This window comes from Glossina fuscipes, unplaced genomic scaffold, assembly GCF_014805625.2.
Source record: "Glossina fuscipes isolate IAEA_lab_2018 unplaced genomic scaffold, Yale_Gfus_2 221, whole genome shotgun sequence".
In the NCBI taxonomy this organism is placed as follows: domain Eukaryota; kingdom Metazoa; phylum Arthropoda; class Insecta; order Diptera; family Glossinidae; genus Glossina; species Glossina fuscipes.
In genome coordinates this window covers 51,451-72,712 of record NW_023998564.1, presented here as the reverse complement: position 1 = coordinate 72,712, position 21,262 = coordinate 51,451, and the positions used below count along the sequence as shown (strand labels likewise).

Here is a 21,262-nt window from a genome sequence, read left to right as displayed (position 1 = left end):
TTTATAAACTTATTTAGAGGCAGACACGCCTATTTATTGAGTTTTGTTTGTTTTTTGTTTTGAGTTTTATTGAGTTTTGAATACATTATAAATAGAATGTATGAGTTTCTCGCTTCATCTTTCTATCTCAAATTTAACAAACGTAAATTCCAATTAAAGATGATAGGCGAAAATGTAGGTGGACAGCCTAGCAGTCCTTCCATATACCGGTAAACACATATTTTCCAACGACTGACTTCTTCTACTTCTCTAAACCCTTCATAAACAACTGCCATTACTTTTCAAATAATTTGTCGACTATTACCGACTATTGTGGAAAGCATGACAAAATTAATTGATTCTTCAGTGGCGAATATATTGCAGTAGGCATTGATTGGGTATATTGTTTAGTAATTTTTACGGTTGCGTCATTCCATGAATAAGCCAATATTGTGCAACCGGTCTGCCTGATAGACGGAAACTAAAATCCTTCTCTGTTTAATTGCTGATTTTGTCTTCACGATAATATTCAATTTATGTACTGGTTATGAATGAGCAAAAGAAATTTACTTAAGCTTATACGATATTACTTTTCTATTTATGTTGCTTCAAATGACTCATAAAACATATGATAAAATCGAAGTGATATTTAATTTAATAAACGAACTAGTTTTCAATTTCAATTGCACTAATACTGTGCGTTTATTAAAAGATTAATTTTTATCAGTTTAATCAAAGTGTTTATTTGTGTAATTAACTTAAAAAACATTTTATAGGACAATGTTTAGTGAAACATTGAAAAAACAGAAGTCCCATAAAAATCCCTTTCAAGGACTTGGAGCTTTAGTTAAATGCTCCAAAAGATTGTTCTTAGCCAACAATTGAATACGTTTCTCGATAAGACCCAATGGCCGGCGTGGCACTAAATGACAAGTGGACTGCCTGCATGTAAGAGAGAACCAACATTACACAAAAAGGAAAGAAAAGTAGAAGAATACAAATTAAAATGAAATTCTTCCTCTTAAACTTACTTGTAAATGATTCTCTCGCGGTCTGCCCAAGGCCAGCAACGTTCCAATTTATCTAACTATAATTACATGAAAGTAGAGAAGAAAAGAAAAGCAAACATCAGACTTAAATGACAGGCAAAGAGAAAACAAACAAGTAAAAAAATTATATTCGACTGCGACCGAATCCTTTATACTCATTACCGTTACCCGATAAAAGATTGAAAGAAGTAAGAATATAAATTTATATATTCCACAATATTGAATGGGCGTAGAATAATTTTGTAGAAATTTACATTGTGTATCTCTTGTAGCTTATGACCAATGGTCATCAGTTTTGGTTGTGTAGGCGCGGGGGCTTGGAAGGAGTGGTCTTTGACATGTATGCAGCCGGTATTTTTATTTTTGCAAACTAACGAATGGGTAGCCCAGATCCTACACTCAGAGCTTTTCAAAAAAAATTAAATTTTCATAAACTATAATATCGCGCAGACATTGTCAGTTTTGACCACTTTTGTGAATTTTTTGCAGTAGTTTATGAGCAATGAACAACAAATCAATTTTTTAGCCCTTTTGAAAAACAGAGGTGTTATCAGCTTACGTGCTAATGTAGGCGTGTCCTTCGACCTATTTGCGCAATTTTCAATACATACAAGAACTTGCAATGTTTCTATCAAATGCAAAGTCGATAACTTTTTTTTTAGGGTCATGAATATGTTTACAGTAGACACTGGGCGACGCACAGATAGACGTGTTTATATCAATTTTCAATTTTAACGCTGATCAAGAATATATATGCTTTATAGGTTCTCTGAAACTTTCTTCTGGGAGTTGCAAAGGTTTTGACAAAATAAATATACCCCCTATTCTTCGGTTTGGAATACAAAAATTAGTTAATGACAAGATATCCAATTTTCACAAAAGTACTGAGCCATAATAAAGGACGTCAAAGGAAAGAAAATGGTTAAAAGCAAAATAAACATACAGGTTTGATTATTTACCTTATGCTTTTGTTGTCCATCTTTACCGGTAACGCCAAACGCATTATCATAATTACTTGTCTTGTTTGCGTCACTGTCACCAATCGTCGTTGTCGTCGCGGTCATCGATGTAAAAACAGGAGATGTTCTCCGTTCGAGTTCTTTCTCTGTTAATTCGGATTTACGCAAATTACGCATATGCCAAGTAAAAGTAGTTGTAAGAAAATCATCTTCATCGCTCTCATCTCCATCATCATGGTGTCGATGGTATTCACGATGTTCAACATTTGCGTTAGAATTTGTGTTGAATTCTTCTTTTTCATTTTTAACATAATTTTCACATAAGTGAAAGTTATCTTCCTCCTCAGCGGAACTGTTATTATCTCTGATTATACTGTAAGTCAAACCATCACCATTTTCTGAAGCATAGTCCGATTCTGGGGTCGAATCTTTAGACTGCCGTAAATGGTGCTGAGAAATGCGTTGCTTCAATTCCAAGTACGCCTTATTGGCGTCATATTTCTCCACATTATCATCATTATTATCATCGTTATAGCTTAGCTCATAATCGTAAGCATCTTCATCGTAGGAAAATTTGCGTTTTTGTTGTTGCGTTGCATTTGTCAATTTATCGAAGGTCTGCGAAACAGTAGCCAAAGTTGATGATAAAATTTTTGGTATTTCGGCGATTTCGGAGAGTTTGCGTTGCATTTCCTTTAAACGTGCCTCAATCGAAGCCACTGAAAGTTGGTAGTGTAATGTAAGAGGTTTCATTTAAATTAAAAAAAAAAAAAACAACAACGAAATTACGTTCAATCAACTGTGAAATTAGTTTATTAACAGCATTAGTCTGAAGGACAATAAAAATAATAATAATGAAAAAATAGCTTCATATCTATTTTTATAAGAATTAGTTTTTTTTGTTTTTCTAATTTTTCTCAGATTTAGAAGCTGATGGTAAGGCAAGCAGCATATCTTCTATTATGCGAGATCTGACCTCTCCCTCTTTCACTTCGGTAAAAAAGCGCCTTATATTACGCATAATACGGTGATGTGGCAACTCCTTGACATAATCAATTCATAAAATTGTTCGTTAAAACCCGGGAATAAGTGCGTCGCGTTATTAAAAATTAAAAAAGCAAATTATTAAATGACGAGTAGAAAAGTCTTGCAAAATTTAAAAATTAAGGAAGAAAAAAAGAATGGAAAAACTAATAAAATATTAATATAAGCGAAAAAAATACCTCCTCTTCTTCATCAGAGGACTCATCTTCGCTGAGCTCTATGACAACTTCATTGCCTTCGGAATCGATTTCGATTTTAGTTTTCTTTTTCTTAGGCTTGGGGGGCTCAGCCGGTGGTACCCACATTATGGGATGCCAACAACGTGAGCCAAGTAACGGAGTGGGGCTAAAATCTATAAATAAAATTTGTTATGAAACTCGAGTTAATTTTGGAATTTGTGGTATTATTATTTATTTTTTTTTTTTTGTAAAGCGGCATCAAGCAAAACCAAAGACCGAGCTAATTGAAAAGGTGGCAAGCAGAAACATGCATAGATATATTTAAATAACATTTATTTTATAAACCTTTCGGTGGCGGTAGAGGTTTCGGTACTCGTAGCACAATAGACTTCTCTTCACCTTGCTCGAACCCATATTCTTGATCCTCTTCCATGCTAAAAATCAGTAGAGAAAAAATTGCCTTTACATCAAAGGAAATGAAATAAATTCTAAAAGTCGGTGGAAAATATTTATTATTGTATGTCGCACCAATTTTTCTCAATAAAAGCCTTCTTCAAGTGAAAAGTTATCAAGATTAGTGCAACCACCTAATAGCGTCATTATTGATAGACCTTTATGATTTCTGTATAGTCAAGCTAACGCTGATTGTGAACGAATTTTTTCTTATCCAAAAACCTTGTTTGAACAACACAAAATTCAGAATCTCCCATTCTTTTGAAAATTGCAAACGTAGCTTCACTGAGACAATTGTAACTTGTAAAGTAACCGTCAAAATGTCATGACGGTTTGAAGATTGGTACTATCCAAAATTCATAAGAGTCTGCCAACAGTTTTGCCGTATATCTGTCAGGCCGGAGACATATTGGGTGACGTGATATTAGTCGGTCTGTTTAGTGGACTTTCGGAAATCAGCAGATCCCAGAAACGAGCAAATAATTAGCAAAACCATGCTAGCTTGTTTACTCTTGACCCCCTGTCAAGACCAGTTTGGCAGAATCTCCTGTTACCAGCCTGAAAAAATTGGTTTCTATATATTGTCAACGCATTCAACTCTCCATTGAAAAATTATTACTAAGGCTTGCTAAAAAGAAGTTTTAAACGGAGAAAATAATATATAGAGAAATAATAAAAAACTATAGAGGCCCAGGGCTCACGATTAAATACCCCGCAGTACACTACGAATATTCACACAACGATTTTTATTAATAAGACTTTAGATGTGAAGTGGTCCCGTTCGAACCGTGCTTAATAGCGTTCGTCCCTGGGCAAAAAATTGCGGCCTTTAGCGTGAGCACAATAAAACAGGCGGAACAGATATATATTTATAGTAGTAGTAGTATTGTATATAAAAATATTGAAAAATATCGTGGACAGTAATTTACATTTCGCGAATCCCTGACGATAATATTCAGCACGTAAAAGAAAAAATTTTAGTTTACTTAAAGCAACAACTTTTCGTTCACGACCTTCCGCAACTCCGTATTAGTATTCCTTCGTAAATCAGATAAACTGCTACAAGCAAAAGTAAAAGAAACAGAAAAATGCGATCCAACCAAGCCGAATAGATATCTTTCATGAAAATACAACAGCACGTTCCTTCAGCTGTCCATGCAACTGTAGTCTCTCCCATCGATAAAATATGCAATGATACAAAATATAAGAAAAATCGAAGAAAAAGATAATTTGAATTTAACGGAAGAAAAGCAAAGAAAAATGTTAACGATATGATAGCGGCAGCCGTCCACTTTTTCACACTATTATTAGTTATTGAAATTCCAAATGTTACGAATTGCTCTAGAATATCAGCGAAACGTGATGTACTTGACCTGAACCGAAATAATTTCTTCTCCCCGGTTAACACCTGCCAAATTTATCTAAATAATTGGAAAACCATCAAGTTAACCTATTATTGCGCGATTATCAGTCATGAGCTTCACAAAAATGAGGGAAATAATTATACATAAACTAAAAACATTTGTGAATTCATCAAAAAGCCAATTTAGCTGAAGCTAAAATTGATACCTTGACAATAAACCAAGCCGGCGGAGAAAAAGTCCATGCCATTCTTTCCTTTAGCAAATTAAATGTGTACCATTTTTACCAAATTTTGCCATTCCTCTGTTAAAATCGCTGTGCCATTACTCAAGAGCTTTTGAGACTTTTGAGCGTATAACTAAATAATTTTCAGTTCGGTCTTACGTAGTAATAGTAGTAATTGCTAGCTATAAGGTCGATGTATTAAAACTTCACTCGCGAGTTGTTAAAAACGTGTCTACCGCTCTTTTATTGATCAAAACTTGGACGGTTCGCCTCACTTGAACTGGTTAACCGCATTACATGCTAACTTAGATTAAGGAAACATAAACTGGTATACAATGCCTAGCCAAATCGCAGCAGGTCGTGACACCCATCAAAAAGAAAGGCGCCAATCCGGTTTTGTCTCCGTTTGCTCAGCTTCATTCCTTTTGGACAGCAGCAGCAGATTCCATTATCTGTGACAATCTTTATTTAGCGTTTGCCTAGCGTCATGCCTCTTGCATTGCGATTTTTTTCCTACATTATTGTCGTCCGTTATCAATCCCTTATTACCTCTCTCGCTCTCCGTCAAGATTTTCAATTCATTCGGTACACAGAGTATTTACACCTTAACTTTGAATGCGCCCCAAATACAAACAGAAGTATTTAAGTGTTCTTTATTTTTAATTCTTAAAACTGTATGATTATTAAGAATAAAATTTAAGAAAATTTGCCTTTCATACTATGAAGTCACATGCTTTTTTCGAGCTGTTAAACCTTAAACCTATATTAAATTTTCTTAAGTTTTCAAATATTCTTCGAAACTTTTCTTAAACAACTGAAGGGATTCTTAAACTCACTTGTATAAAATAAAAAAATCGTAAAGTAAAGTCGTAAAGTTTCGTCAGGCCACAATCAAAGTTACAAAAAGCCATCTATGAATCACTTACGTCTTAACAAGAAAATGAATCTTTTTCCCGACTGCGTCTATCTTTTCGTGCGCCTGGGCCAATGTCAATTGTGTTGCGTCCTCCTCGTTTATTTCCAATATGATGTCGCCTAATCGTATGCCACCTTGATCGGCCAAACCACCGGTTGTTACCTGAATTATTGCAAAAATAAATATTTTAAATAATTTATCTTTTTTTTAATCCTTAAATCTTTCCAATGCTTCTCAGGCAAAATCACAATGAAAACTAGTCGTTCGTTTAGTTTAGTTTTTACATATAGAGGAAATTTTTGCCTAATTTTTGTTTATTTTTTTGAAAATTCATAACCAAAAACTTGAACAACATAACCTACTTGCAGAGATTTGTGTGTTTAGCTTTGCTTTGGCCGTATGTATAAATATTGTACATAATGAATTTATATTCGTTGGCATATTGTCTTAGGAACAGTTCATAGATGCATGTATATACAGAAGGTGTACCGACTACTAATGAAATATGTTTCAAAGAACTATATAATAAATATTCGCTAGAACTTTGCTTGTTTTAGGGAGAGTTTAACATACAAGAATGATGTTTTCTTTCCGTTTCATGAATTGTTTAATGCTAGTAAAACGCGAATGACTTTAACGCATTCAATATTAGTGTCTCCAGAGACCATCACAACCCAAGATTTTCTTCTTGTTTATATAAAGTCGCTATGTAAAGTCGCTACTTGATTCGATAAGCGACAACCACAAACCAATGTCAGTCTTCGTAGATTTTTGTTATATATAAGAACTTATAAATTTTTCCCAATACAGAACATGTCTCAATATGCCTTAGCAAATTATCGAAGAACGTTTGCCACATATATGTGACGTCGAACTGTGATGAGCAAACGCTTGTTCACATGTATGTGCGCACGCGGTGATTTGACGAAATCATTGATATCGTCCTCAGAACGTCATATTATTGAATAATGTAGCATTTTTTCTTTGGAGATGCCATAGTTGAAAACTGGACCGATTTCAAGCTAATTAAAACAAGCAAGAACATCATAGAACATCATAGAACATCATAGAACATCATCATAGTCATGCGCCATCAATCGATTCAAGCTTACTCCGCTTCCGCTAATACAATTCTCCACTTATTTTGGTGCTCAACTACCAAAACTTATAGCTTTTTCCCTAGAGGAAGCCCGTAGAGAGTAAGCGAGAACCCTCAACTGACGTCATCAGAATATGTCTTTTCTCACTCTTTACTTGTTGGCATCATAACGTACTAAAAATTAAGCAGGGTTAGGAGTACGGGTGGTAGGAGCATAGGTGGTTTTTAGCGGGTCAAAGTCTTGCACTGCCCAAATCGATGGTTTTTGATACTTTTCCATCTCAAAGAGAAAAGAAGACATCAGATAGACGTGCAGATAGACACGCAGTCAAACTTAAATCGATTGGAAAATTATTTTAAATTGATTGGTGTCATACAAAGTTGGTCCGTCTCATGCCCCTGAGAGTACTGCAAGCATCCATGCAAACAGAAGATATTTTTACTTTGAATGAATATGACAGGATTAGAGTTGTTTGTTTTTTTGGGAAAAACACGCATTTCGGGATCAAAAAATTGGATTGTAATGATTTTTGTCGAATTTGCTTCAAAAACACTTTGCACAACTAACAACGCTCGCTTACTTGGAGGCAAAGACATTTCTTGTTTTTGTTGCAGTTTTAAGATTATTGAATTACGGATCAGCACTGCATTATTAGTTGATATGCCTAACTACCTACACATATATACATATACATACAAATCCATTAACATTTAAATAATTTTTTTCATATCTGGGTTTTTAGGTCTAATATTCGCGAACTATTTGGCGTGTGCCACAAAATCGAATGCATTATAATATCGTATAATACTTTTTACTACGCAGAGAAATTTTTAAAAGTGCATATAGATAACTCTCATACAATGTAAACGGCGATGTGTTGTTTCTGCATTAATTAAAAGAACATTTTGTTCTGAAGCATTTCTAACAGTGAAAGCCAGTTCATTGCTTAAGGCATAATTGCGCCTGATTCTCAATAAAATTCATTTCGAAAACATGAAGTGACCCTCAATAGTTAAACAAAATTGTTAAAAAATTTAGTTGGCAGTGTGGTCAATATATGGGATGGATTTTAGAAGGAGGTTTATTTCAGTGGTTTGAAAAAAATCAACTAAAATCCAGATACAAGAAAAGGGAAAGTAAACCAATCAAAAGAATGCTATAGTATTCGCTAGAAAATACTACTATGAATTTATCTATAACTGAAGTATGAAATCAATCGGCTCAAAATTAAAGGGCTCTTGTTAGGATGAGAAAGTCAGAAAAGTGTCATTAAAATTTTAAGTAGGGACTTAATTCGAAAGATCACATCAAGAACGTGACTCACAGTAAAATATTTTGTAAATAGTTCTTATAAATAATTAATAAAACGATAAAAACGAAAAATGTGAAACGTTCCTAAAGATTTATTTTCACGTTCTTCAAAAAAATTTTCAAATCAAATCCTTTTTTGCTGAAAATGTGTTTTCCACGAATTTCGGGTCATGCTCGACATGTAGGGTTTATTTATTTATTTATTTATTTACTTATTTATTTATTTACTCTACTTATACTAGAAACTCAACTAAACAAATAACAATCGAGTTCAATTGGCTCTTAATGCAAAACTTATATTAATTAATAATAACATTTAGTATAAGTATAATAAAAAAAATAAGAAAAAAAAAAGAAAAAAAAGCATGTACACTATTAGCCTAGGGCCACACTTACAACCGGTACAGGAACAAATTGCAAATGAACCCCTAAGCCTTCGCAAACATGCATAAGCCTGGCAACCGATAATAAATTGACAGTAATTCACTTTCGAAGGATAAAAGCTAGTTTAAATACGACATAGGTAAATCGCGCGTATTAAGCAATGTTGCTTTAATGGACTTTAAAGAGTCCAATAACGAGAATAAGTGATAGACGTCATTTAGGTTCTTGCAAACAACTCTGAGCGGATTGAACAGCTCATAATTAAATTTACACTGACTAAGCTTAACCAAGATAAAGTGCCTAGAGAAGCGGTTAGGGACATTAAAGCTTATTTTACCAAGTAATGAAGGCGAGTCAATGGCACCATTTATTACTTTAATTAGAAAGGAAACGCCAAGAACAAATCTACGTTTCTCAAGAGACGGTAGGGACACCAGAAGCAACCTATTTTCATACGGAGGAAGAGAGGCAACCGGATCCCAACCCAAATTTCTAAGGGCAAACAGCAAGAATTGCTTTTGAACAGATTCAATTGAATCTACATAGCACCTATATGAAGGAGACCACACAACAGAGGCATACTCAAGTATAGGTCTAACCAAACACATGTAAAGCCTTTTCGTAATATAAGGATCATCAAGCTCTTTGGACCACCTCTTTATAAAACCAAGCGTGGACGTACCTTTGCTTAACATACGCAAATTGAAACGTAACCTATAATCAAATAGGTCGCCTAAATCTGTCAACGTATCTACGTCCTTCAACTTATGCGAACCAATACTGAGTAATGAACGACTTCCTTCTTGAGAAAGAAAGCTTCTTACATTTACTCAGATTTAGTTTCAGATGATTCACAGAGCACCATGCAACAAAATTATCCAAATCACCTTGAAGCTGATGTGATTGCGATTCAACAGAGATAGAAGAAACAGTTTCACATCATCAGCATACATTAAGATCTGGCTGTAATTAACCACCGATGGGAGATCGTTAATGTATAAACTAAATAAAATGGTACCTAAGTGACTTCCTTGAGGTACGCCAGACATAACGGGGAATTCGTCCGAGGTGATGAAGTTAAACAAAACCACGAAGGATCTATTGTGCAGATAAGAGCTTATCCATTTCACTAAGTAGAAAGGGTATCCAGAGGCTTGGAGTTTAAAGATAAGTAAGTTATGGTTAACCATATCAAATGCTTTGCTTAGATAAGTGTAAATAACATCTGTGCGAGAGCCACTAGAAAAAGCCTTGAAAACTTGACAGGTAAACTCTAACAAGTTGGTGACTGTAGATCGCCCTTTCCGAAAGCCGTGATGGTGCGCAGAAATATACGAATTAATGGCAAAGGCCAGATGCTGAGTCACAATACGCTCGAACAACTTGGGCAAGACACTCAACTTGGCTATGCCTCTGTAGTTCTCAACAAATTGTCTACTTCCACTCTTGTGGATAGGAATAAGGACACTACTCTTCCAACATGAAGGGAAAACACCTAAATACAAAGACATGTTAAAAATCTTTGAGATCACACCACATAACTCGACAGCGGAAGATTTAAGTACACCTGATGGAATTCCATCAACCCTTTAAAAACGTCATCTTCCGAAATAACCAAGTTAGGTATTGAAACCGAGTTTGTTATAGGATATGGGTAGTTTGCTGATAAATCGAAATTAGCAATCGAGAAGTTTCGTCGGAAATACTCAGCAAATAGATTTGAGATTTCAAAATCATCCGAGGAATCAGAGCCATTAAAAAAAACATGAGAGGGATATGTGGAAATTTTTCTTTTAGAGTTAACAAATTTAAAGAAGAATTTAGGATTAGCAAACGGACAGGATTTAATGAACTGAAGGTATCTGCAGTAATAATGATGGTTGAGGGAGTTAAATCTATGCCTCGCCTCCGAGTAAGCGACATAGTCGAGCGCAGAGCTACTTTTCGAATATTTTTTGAATAGCGAGTTTTTTCTATTCTTGTGATATTTAATTGTCATATTAAACCACGGGGGACACCTGCTTCGAGGCCGACACTGCTTGATCGGAACAGATGCAGCAATAGCTAGATTTAATGTATTGTAGAACGCACGTTTATCATGAAAAGCAAGCCCCTGTATGGAGAGTAAGTCCAATTTCTAGTTTCTTATGACGGAAGTTGAAAAATTATAAAATTATTAGGAACTAAATTAAGGTTGTTAAATTTGGATCATGCTTTGTGACGTTTTCGCATCCTTTAATACGCTTGCTTTCCTGGAAAGTAGTCATAAAAATACTGCGTACTTTTTGATGCATTATTACCACAACAAGCACTAGCGCATTCGGACTTTGAAAACGATATCAATACTAATTTGCATATTATCCAAGCGATTAGAATTCATTTGTAAGACATTTCCCGATAAAAATTTGCCACCAACTGAAAGTAAGCGTTTATGATTCTCAATAATTTGCCGTCCCTAACATTACAAATAGTATAGTATAGTGCATGTCTTCTAACGGTCGATTTTGATTTGCTTGTGTGTCACATTTATTTTAGAATTTTTTCGTATAAGTTTATCTGTTTCAATTGAAATTGGAATTGTACTGTCTCCCCATGGAAGTTTTCATTTATTGATTGCTGTAACTTGAACTCGTCATAGTTTAATAGAAAAAACCATTCGCGAGCAACTCAAAGATTATTTGTTATTTTTCTACGAGGAATTTATTTTACTATACTTTAAGCCTAAGAATAGATAGTCTGTTATTACAGACTCTGTGTAAGAATCAATATTTTTTATAGGATTTGTGTATTGATTGGACCAACGTTTCTATTAAAAAATCATTTTTCGAAAAGTCGCCAGTTAAAATTAAGTTTGCAAAATTTGAATTATGTGTGCTAGGCGCAGCGATTTCAAGTATCTATTTGGCTTTGCCTGACTATAAGGTCCTTGCTTGTTATACCGACCATTGGAACACGGGGGTGTACTTATTTTGTTTTTTTTTTATAAGCAAGCTTCATAGACCTTATAAAGTATATATATTCTTGATCAGCGTGAATTTCTGAATTGATTTAGCCGTGTCTGTCCGCCTAAGTCTGTTTGTGGTGGGCACTCTTCTGGTCGCAAAAATTAATATATCGACTTTAAATTTGGTAGAAACATTCGAGGTTTTTGCAAGCTGGTTGATATTGAAAATGGGCCAAATTGTCGGAGCAGAAGAACGCAGTAGAGCATAAACCGAACGCGTCTCCCTTTTTCTTAACAAAAATTTGTGGGCTTTTGCTCGTTATTCCGAAATTATTATAGTTAGAAGGCTCAAGTTTTCCTCATTCACTTTACGAAGCACTCTACGCGTTTTGTACACAAATGAAAAACATCGGCCATGCCTACACAAGGTTACTAGTGATTAAATTATCTTTTCCGCACATTTTAGGTTTTATATTTGTTTATCATAAGGCAAACAAGACTGTTTAAAACTACTTTGTACATTTCCCAAATGAAGATTTATCATCTATCTAAAAATGGTCTAATTCTAAAATAAATACAATAGAGACCTCGAGCTAGTGGATTAATTTTCTCTTAATAACACCAGCGATACGAGTATCAAATAAGAGAACTTGGAGAGTAAAAGGCGAAAAGCATAGTGGTGGTATGCGAGATACGTTTCCCGCCGCATATAACTTTCTTACTTCTTTTTATACGAAATTTAGAAATTCGCTACATTCTTCTCTAGATGCACTTCTCTCTCATATCTCCCGATATGCTATTTTCATTTGTTTCTTTCGAACTTATACCCGAAACACTACATTAATATAGTGGCAGTATTGGTCCTCATATCTTGCAATTTGTTTTCGCAAATGTATGTTGGCTGTGAGAATTGCGACGACTTTTTGCGCATGAAAAACAACAACGATAATGTTTACGATCGCACTAGCAACAATTTTAGCGGAATTACTGCACTGATGAGTCCCAATGAGTGTGTAGCCAATCATACAAGCCGTATTGAGGCATTGCAATTAATGTGCGATACTACATATCCTTTGGTAAGTACGTTTTAAAAAAATTTTAATTATTATATTTTGAAAGGCCAAGTCCAAAAGGCGAAGCATAAAAATTGATGTTGAGACCTGTAGTACCTGAATTCATATTCACTTTTCCGTTTTGTTCGGGATGGAGTAGCAAGTCTTTTGGTTTTATTATCCTGTGGTATTTTTAAACTGAAAGTCACATTAGATTCCTTATGCAAAATGGGCCATCTTTCAGATACGCGGTAAACCAAGTATGTAATATGTGGCAATTTTTCAAAGCGTACACACATGAAACCCAAACAATATAAGCTGTAAGGCCAGTTCTTCATTAGAGCGGCGTTCCTCCCCTCGGCACGGGTGCTTTTACTCATTTATTCTCATTTAACAGAATAGGTACGGTGCTTTTCACCATTTACTGAAAGTAACTCTGCTCTCTCTCTCTACCCACAATGCATGGTACTTTTTTTTTATAAACCAATCCAATGAGCCGCATAGTAATTGGAGCAGAGTTTCACATATCGCCCATGGCCCAATTGCGCTAAATTAATTAAAAATTCCAAAATGCAATTTAACTCCTCAAAAATTTTATTTTTATAATATTACGCATTTCGGCAATATTTGGCGGTTATATAAAATATTTGTCAATATTCACGTTCGATCACGGCTATGTAACTATGTAGTATTCCAGTTACGATTAGAAAGCAACACTTTCTTTAAAAAAAGAAGCCTTTGACAACGACTCCGCCAATGGCGAGTGATTTCACTAGTGATATCAATTAAGCGCTCCACACGTCAAAGAGGATTCTTAAAATTGATAGTTCTCGCTGATGTTATATGCAAAGAAATTTATCTCTATAGAATAGGTGGATAGGTTTTTGATCCTATTTAATTTCTTTGTTGATTATTGTTATTATTTGTTAAGTGTTAAGGGGATGTAGCTTCAATTTTTGAATATGAACTTTGGTTAGATCAATAACAGTTTAATAACGTAACGACTTACTGCATCAACTGCTGATTTCGTATGTGCTTGAGAAATATTTTATGGAAAAAATCTTAAGAAATATATTACTATTGTTTAGTTTGTAGTAATGTTAAAACCACTCACCTGAAATACGGTTAATGGCATATGAAACTCTGCACCGCCGGTAATGAGAAAACCCCACTTGGAATCATCTTTAATGGTATAAGCATCGGAATCTACATCAAATGCTGGAAAACCATCCGTATCACCGATACCACAAGAAAGTTTAATTATTGGTGGCTTTTTTGGCGGTTCGAGCCCGTAAGAATACAAAGTTGGTTCAGGCATTTTATACTACTCTGTATTGGTTTTGTTTTTCTGTTTTTTTTTTTTTCTGTTTAATTCAGTCTAAAAGAGATTACGCAAGCATTAGAGATAAAGGCAAGCAAATATTTGAAGAGAAAATGATATTCTCTTTACTATATAAAAGAGTTCTTTGCGAGTAGAAAACTGTTGCGAGAATTTTTTATGATTATTTTTTGAACGTCAATTTGTCTTTTTTAGTTATTTTTAAATGCACATAACGCACGTAACACAGAAAAAAGGGAAGAGAAAAATTAATTTCTCGACTTTTTTAATTATAAATCTTAAATTTTTTATGAACACGTTTTGTCAACTTTGCCGGTATTTACTTTTTTTTTTATCCACGTTGTCTCATAAATTATTCGCATTATGGTGTATAAACTTTTGCATATATAATGCTTGACATTGCTTTCTATTACATAACCACTTGTAAAATCATAGAAATTCTATAAATTTTTTCAGTCATAAAATTTTTTTATAATTTAATTATCATTTGCTGAAGTAATGTAACAAATTTGTACGCTCTTGTCGCACGTTTGTTGCCGCTGGAGGTTGGGTTTCCTTTTGTTGGTTGTGTGATCCTTTTACGATTATCAATAGGTTTTTAAACCAAAGGTCGTCAGCCGTCTATCTTTATTTTCACAATTGCGCAACTGTTCTTTTCTTCTTTTTTTTATGCTTTAACGGAGACCCTTACAATTTCGAGTTCACAGTCGATTGCAAATTTACAACTGATTTGCTTCAGAGTTTTCTTCTAAGGGGCTTTCCAATCATTTGAAAATTGTGTTCTTTCTTCTTTTCAAATATTTTTTTTTTTGTCTCTATGCTCCTAACGACGATAGTGAGATAGTTTTTTAGTTAAGTTCAGTTTTTTATCTAGCCTCTCTAGCAACATTATTTTGTTTTTTTCATTTAATTTTGCATTCACTATAAGAGGCGAAGGTAGTTCCGTTATGAGAATGGCGTGTAAATGAATGGCGATGTTGCTGCTTTACAGATCACACATAAATAAGCTGGAATATTTGTTTAATAATGTTGCTTTGTGAATTTGTCTCAAAATTGCTTTGCAATGTTATCACAAAGAACAGCATTATTTTGGGAACAACGTAAAATCGTTAAATTCCACTCATCTTCAGCAGGCTCTGTAAGTCATAAGTTCTGTATTCTATTGGCAAGGGGACTCTCTGTGGAATGTACATAACAATGGAAAGTTCTTCACAAAATATTCAAGTGTTTAATTGTTCACATATTCAGAAAATTTTAACGTTCGTTCTGGCTATTGATAAATCAGCATTAGATTGAAGTGCTAATTAAAAACGACTGATGTCTCAATACAACTTCAAAAGAAAGAAACGCACTCTGCATAGTGCACTTTGCTTTTCTCTTCTTGCACTTTCTATTCTATTTCTTGCAAATACTCCACTTTAGAAGTACCTCTACGCTCTATTTTCGCTGTCTGTGACAATAAAATGCAAAATTACATCAGGAAGTTCAAGCCAATATTATCAAGCTAAATTTTAGTCTAAGCAATAATTTTGTACCACTTTTAATTTAATTGAGATCCACGTTATTGGATTGATATTTATTTATTTATTTTCTTTTTTTGGTATGTTGAACAGAGATGGACTAAGCCAATAGATTTGTGGCTTATATGTCCAAATAATAAATTGTTGTAATTTTTAGTCACGGTTATGTATAAAACGTAACAAAAAAAAAAGAAGAGCGGCCGTAATAACTGGAGTGAGCATGTTAAATGTAATTGTGTGTGTGTGTGTGTGAGTGTGCTTATTGAGTTCTTGAAAGTACCGGATTGATATTTATATCTGTTAAATCGAGCTAATTTCACTTGATAATTGAAAGGTATTGTTTTTACACATTCTACAGCTGTTTTCCTTTCGAATTCAACTCTCTATGCTTGAAATTTTTTTTGAATTATTCTCAGATGTTTTAAATTTATAATCGTTTTTTCAATGCAACAGCTGTTAGCAAATTCAGACTGACTCTTTGAATTATTCTCAATTTCAAACATATACAGACTGACTTTTACAATTATTCTCAGTTTCAAATATATACAGACTCAATCATTATCAATTGTAAACAAATTTAGACGCTTACTCTCAGATGTTTGAAATTTTTTCGAATTACGCCTTTTGAATTACACGATTGCTCGAGTATGACGAAAACAAGAACTAAATCCAACAAAAATTTAAAAGTTATTCGCACGAACTTTGAATTCTCAATAAATGAGAGCCGTTGACTCATATTGACTACGTCTCTGCTCTTTATACACAATATCCGTCGCTAATTCCGATTCAAGTATTTAGTGAATTGTAAATGTGTTTCATAAATGGCGGAAAGTTGATCGAACTTGATTTTTTAAGAGGAAGCAAAAATTCTAAATGCGCTTTAGCCCTACTTTGATACCCTTAAGTCAATTGCGAAAATGTATTAATGATTTTAAATTAGTTGCTGGGTATGTCAGTTTCATCTTCGGTTTCTCAATAGCTATTTTGAGATAAATCGGATTTGTTTGTGTTTTATGTGTGCATTACATGAATAATAAAACGCACTTGTGTGCGTCCATGTTCTCTTCAATCAACCCAATTGGAAACTAAGGCATAAAATAAGAAGTTTGGAGTCACATAACAATTTAGGAATTTGAGTAAAAGTTAGCATTGCGGAGAAATCATAAATCTTAGCGTCTTTTGTTCAATCTTTTCTTGCACTTTACTGCATTTTAAATAATATTAAATTTATCAAAGAAACGATTAATGTTTCTAACGATGCAGCTTTGTGAAACAGTAGCTTTGGCGCCATTAAATTCATTGAAAGAATCCCTCTAGTTGCAAGCATCCATATTTCAATATATACGGTTGTTAATATCGAGCGAAATTCAAGAGAGAGTATAACTTTAAAAATTTATTATTGAATAATACGCTAAAGAACTGTCTTTGGGAATTATATCGTAGTATATTGGGTTCCTCCGAAACATAACCGATATTTTTTTCTTACTGGGAACAATTTACAATTTCTTATCTAATTCAAAGAAAAGTGTTTCTGAAAGACCTAAGAGTCCTGATAGCGATTTGTTGTCGCTAATGAAAAATGAAAGCCTTGCGGCAACCTGTTGAGTAAAAAAAGCGGGGGGCGAAAACCCGGCTAAAAGGCGATGCCAAGACGTGATGGCAGATCCGAACATTTTTGGTTACAAACTAGTACTCTATATTTGAAAGGATCCGAAGGTCATGAAGCTTATAAACTTTTGGAATGTAATAGAACACTATTTAGACAAATTAACAGCAACAACTGCTGCAATTGAATCAATCATTAAAATCCATAAAAATTTACTTTGACAACGCTCGATCATTAATTGCCAACTAAATAGCGTAGATGGCAGGCTGGGATGTGCCCACCCAATCACCACATTCATTAAACATTACTAGTACTAGCGATTACCATTCGTCCCAATTGATGAGTTATCGTACTATTGCCAGAATGTTGTGGGAAGCTCCTTAAACGCTGGATTTTGCCTTCTTTTCTTTTTTACCTTCTTCAGCTATAGCTGTTGATAACATACGACGACCTATTTAAAGACACAAACTTATTCGCGATCTTCAAGTGGAAGAAAATGACACAGTATAAGGGTATTTTGCAGAAAAATCTCATATCTTCTCTTATTCGAGTACAGCAATTGCAAAATTTACTCCAGGCCTGGTAATACCCTAACTGCTTTCAATGCCATTAAATGCCCTAGTGTTTTGAAGTTTCTTATAAGAAAACGGCTAAATACTTTTTAGATTAGCTGATGTTTCAAAATTCATAAAAAAGCACGAAAGCAACATAGCATAATAGAAAACGAACAGTACACACGCGTATATTTTGGTATATCTTTCTAATTGAATAAATTGAAGAGAAATCATTTAACTTAATTTAAAAATAAGCGCAAGCTTTTTAGATTGCCATGTAGTCAGTGGACAAGTGTCGTTTGTTTCTGTTAATCTTGTTGTTGTTGAACATCCGAATACTTTATAGACACATGAATAGACGCTTCTATCATGGATCTTTCTATACAACTTCCTCATTATTTCAGTGTACTCGTTTGAGAACAGAAATTTATTTGAAAAGTTTTCAGATATTTTAAATGTTTTCTTATTTGAATGTGCATGTGTGACAGTATCATGAGCAAAACTAAATTTATTTTCCATTTTTCTATAAGAAAAAACACAAAAACAAAACACTGCGCAATTTGTAAGAAAGAAGAAGAATAAATATTATTTAAATATTTTCAAAAATTCCTACTGCCTGTCATACAATTCTTATCACTTGAGAATTGATCAATGTCGATCGGGAAAGATTACAACGCCACAATTCGCAAGAATTGATCTTTGCTATTATCGACAGATAACCCTTTGAATTGAAGCATTAATATTTTATTATATAGTGATCTTGCATACTGAAAAAACAATAAGTTTACTTATAGGGCATATCTTCCTTATATTAAGATCAATATGCAATCAATGTCTACGCATATCCAAAATTAGTTTGCTACTGTTTTTCTCATCGATTTTTCCTTTTCCCTTCACATAACAGCAGACGTAAAATTATTTTTTGTCAGCTTTGTTTTCGCTATCATCATTGTATGTGGTTTCGTTAGCCTCGCTGAAATTTTGGTCATATCCTTCACAGCCTTGTACATAATCATCTGCAAAGTTATCCGGCGTAGCAGAATTGCCGCTAATATAAGTGTTCGACAGGTCACCTGATTTCGTCTCGGTTGATAAATTTTCGCTCCTGTTATTTTTCTGTTGAGAAACTTTTAATTTGTAAGCGTCAAAATCTGCTATAAGAAGTTCATGTAAGTTCCGCTTTTGCTCCTTCGAAAGGATCTCGATGGATAAAACGTCATTCGAACTAAGCCGTTTGGGCAATGCTTCAGGCGAGGCTCTGTTTTCCACCTTACTTACGGCAACTTTTGGATCTTCTGAAGAATTTTCTCCAGACGGTTTATGTGTTGATCTACGCTTTCTTGATTCCCACACAAACTCACCTCCACACGAATCGTCGTCTAAAGAATCATCACACGATCTACGCTTTCTTGAATTTCCTTTTGGTTCCAGCTTAACTTCGTCTGGCTTATCGTCAACTTTAAGTACAACTTTCGTTTCTTCGGCCGAATCCTCTTCGGAAGATTTGTCACACGATCTACGCTTTCTTGAATTTTCTTTTGGTTCCAGTTTAACTTCATCTAGCTTATCATCAACTTTAACTACGACTTTTATTTCTTCGGACGAATCCTCTTCAGAAGACTTGTCGGGCGATCTACGCTTTCTTAAATTTTCTTTTGGTTCCAATTTAACCTCGTCTGGCTTATCATCAATTTTAACTACGCTTTTCCTTTCTTCTGTTGACCCCTCGTCGGAAGACTTGAGGGTTGATCTCCGCTTCCTTGAATTTTCTTTCGGTTCCAATTTAACTTCGTCTGGCTTATCATCAACTTTAACTACTCCTTTCGTTTCTTCGAATGAATCCTCTTCAGAGGATTTGTCACACGATCTACGTTTTCTTAAATTTTCTTTTGGTTCCAATTTAACCTCGTCTGGCTTATCATCAATTTTAACTACGCTTTTCCTTTCTTCTGTTGACCCCTCTTCGGACGACTTGAGAGTTGATCTTCGCTTCCTTGAATTTTCTTTCGGTTCCAATATAACTTCATCTGGCTTATCATCTACTTTAACTACTACTTTCTTTTCTTCGGACGAATCCTCTTCAGAAGACTTGTCACATGATCTACGCTTTCTTAAATTTTCTTTTGGTTCCAATTTAACTTCATCTGGCTTATCATCAATTTTAACTACGACTTTCATTTCTTCGGATGAATTTTCTTCGGAAGATTTATCGTTCGATCTACGTCTTCTCGCTTTTTCTTGCTGCAAATTTATTTTTTCATCTGATTTATCGGCGCTTTCAGGACTAACAATCTTAGCGTGACATCCGCAGGTTGACTTTTTATCAGGTGAATCATTTATCGATCTACCAGGTCGTCTTTTTGTACGCTCAAATCTGTCCCCTTGTGGAAGCGTTTGATATTCACGTTTGTGACGGGGTTTTTTCAACTTATATTCCATATATAAATCGTGTTTTTGGGAGCCTTCATTAGAGACCTGATTGCAACCACATCGTTCTACATCGGGTATGTCACGTTTCAGATTATGCCTATTTGTTGAAATATTTCCCTCTTCGCTTAATTGCTTAATTGATGAGTTAATTTGTTCAAGGAACAACTTAACCAAGAATGTGTTTAAGCCATCGCCTTGTTCATTGGAGATTTTGTTCAATAAATGCCAGTTAATGGACTCTTCAGAAGTGTTTATACCTTCATCAGTCCATTGACTTTTGTCGATATCCTCCATCAATATATGATTTGATCTTGTTACATACGGATGCAATTTATTATCATTCAAACGTACAACAACGGCTCCAAAATTTAGACCGAATAAAGCCACCAATATAAATATTATTAGAAATTTTTTCATCTTTTTTTTTTAATTTAATTACGAATTTGTTTTACTTTAAATTTGCGGCTATTTCGCATGGTTTTCATAACTGAACTGAATCCACAAAATTCCATCAAAGTTTTATGAATCAAGTTTTTGTTCATTTGTACTCAATAAGTGAGTGAGGTGTCAAGCCTATCGCTTGTTATCACTTCATGTTTCGCAATATTCTCATGAGCATACAGAAATGCATTTAGCGAATATGATTGATTTTGCCTCAATTGCTATTTATTGTTAGCATCTTTGCAAACGAAATAATAATTCCCTGTCTGTTAACTAAAGTGTTCTTTATAAAATTTGAGCACCCTACGACCACTCCCCTTTAGTGCAAAGAGAATATTTATTTATTTATTTTATGTACCCATGAAACTAGTTGCAACTTAACCGCTAAGCCCTTGCAAACATGCAAAAGCAAGAA

At 34.3% G+C, this 21,262-nt stretch overlaps 2 protein-coding genes across 5 annotated transcripts; both read right to left on the bottom strand.

The window, feature by feature from the left end:
• Positions 1-582: 582 nt before the first annotated feature.
• LOC119642173 (PDZ and LIM domain protein 7) lies at positions 583-15,815 on the bottom strand. 4 transcript variants are annotated; one of them, XM_038041167.1, is made up of 6 exons: positions 14,072-15,815; positions 6,177-6,328; positions 3,556-3,644; positions 1,988-2,706; positions 1,011-1,066; positions 696-921 (listed from the first exon to the last, which is right to left on the bottom strand). In XM_038041167.1, exons 1-6 carry the CDS (start codon positions 14,273-14,275, stop codon positions 807-809), a joined length of 1,335 nt encoding a protein of 444 aa, XP_037897095.1. In that variant the 5' UTR covers positions 14,276-15,815; the 3' UTR covers positions 696-806. The 4 variants fall into 4 exon arrangements, with proteins under 4 accessions (XP_037897096.1, XP_037897095.1, XP_037897099.1 ...); XM_038041171.1 differs by lacking the exons at positions 696-921; positions 1,011-1,066 and adding an exon at positions 3,211-3,383 and having other exon boundaries at positions 2,586-2,706; positions 14,072-15,771; XM_038041169.1 differs by lacking the exons at positions 696-921; positions 1,011-1,066; positions 1,988-2,706 and adding exons at positions 2,773-3,029; positions 3,211-3,383 and having other exon boundaries at positions 14,072-15,773.
• A 2,639-nt stretch (positions 15,816-18,454) lies between these two features.
• LOC119642172 (enolase-phosphatase E1-like) lies at positions 18,455-20,875 on the bottom strand. The gene has a single exon (XM_038041166.1). It carries the CDS (start codon positions 20,821-20,823, stop codon positions 18,892-18,894), a length of 1,932 nt encoding a protein of 643 aa, XP_037897094.1. The 5' UTR covers positions 20,824-20,875; the 3' UTR covers positions 18,455-18,891.
• Between the last annotated feature and the right edge of the window lie 387 nt (positions 20,876-21,262).

What these genes read in the sequence shown, in the direction of transcription:
- LOC119642172 (XM_038041166.1), bottom strand. Translation starts at nt 20,823, where the DNA reads ATGAAAAAATTTCTAATAATATTTATATTGGTGGCTTTATTCGGTCTA.
- LOC119642173 (XM_038041167.1), bottom strand. Translation starts at nt 14,275, where the DNA reads ATGCCTGAACCAACTTTGTATTCTTACGGGCTCGAACCGCCAAAAAAG. An exon ending in TGCCATTAACCGTATTTCAG is followed by an intron (nt 6,329 to 14,071) that starts GTGAGTGGTTTT and finishes GCAATAATTCAG; the next exon opens with GTAACAACCGGTGGTTTGGC. An exon ending in CGCGAGAGAATCATTTACAA is followed by an intron (nt 922 to 1,010) that starts GTAAGTTTAAGA and finishes TCTTACATGCAG; the next exon opens with GCAGTCCACTTGTCATTTAG.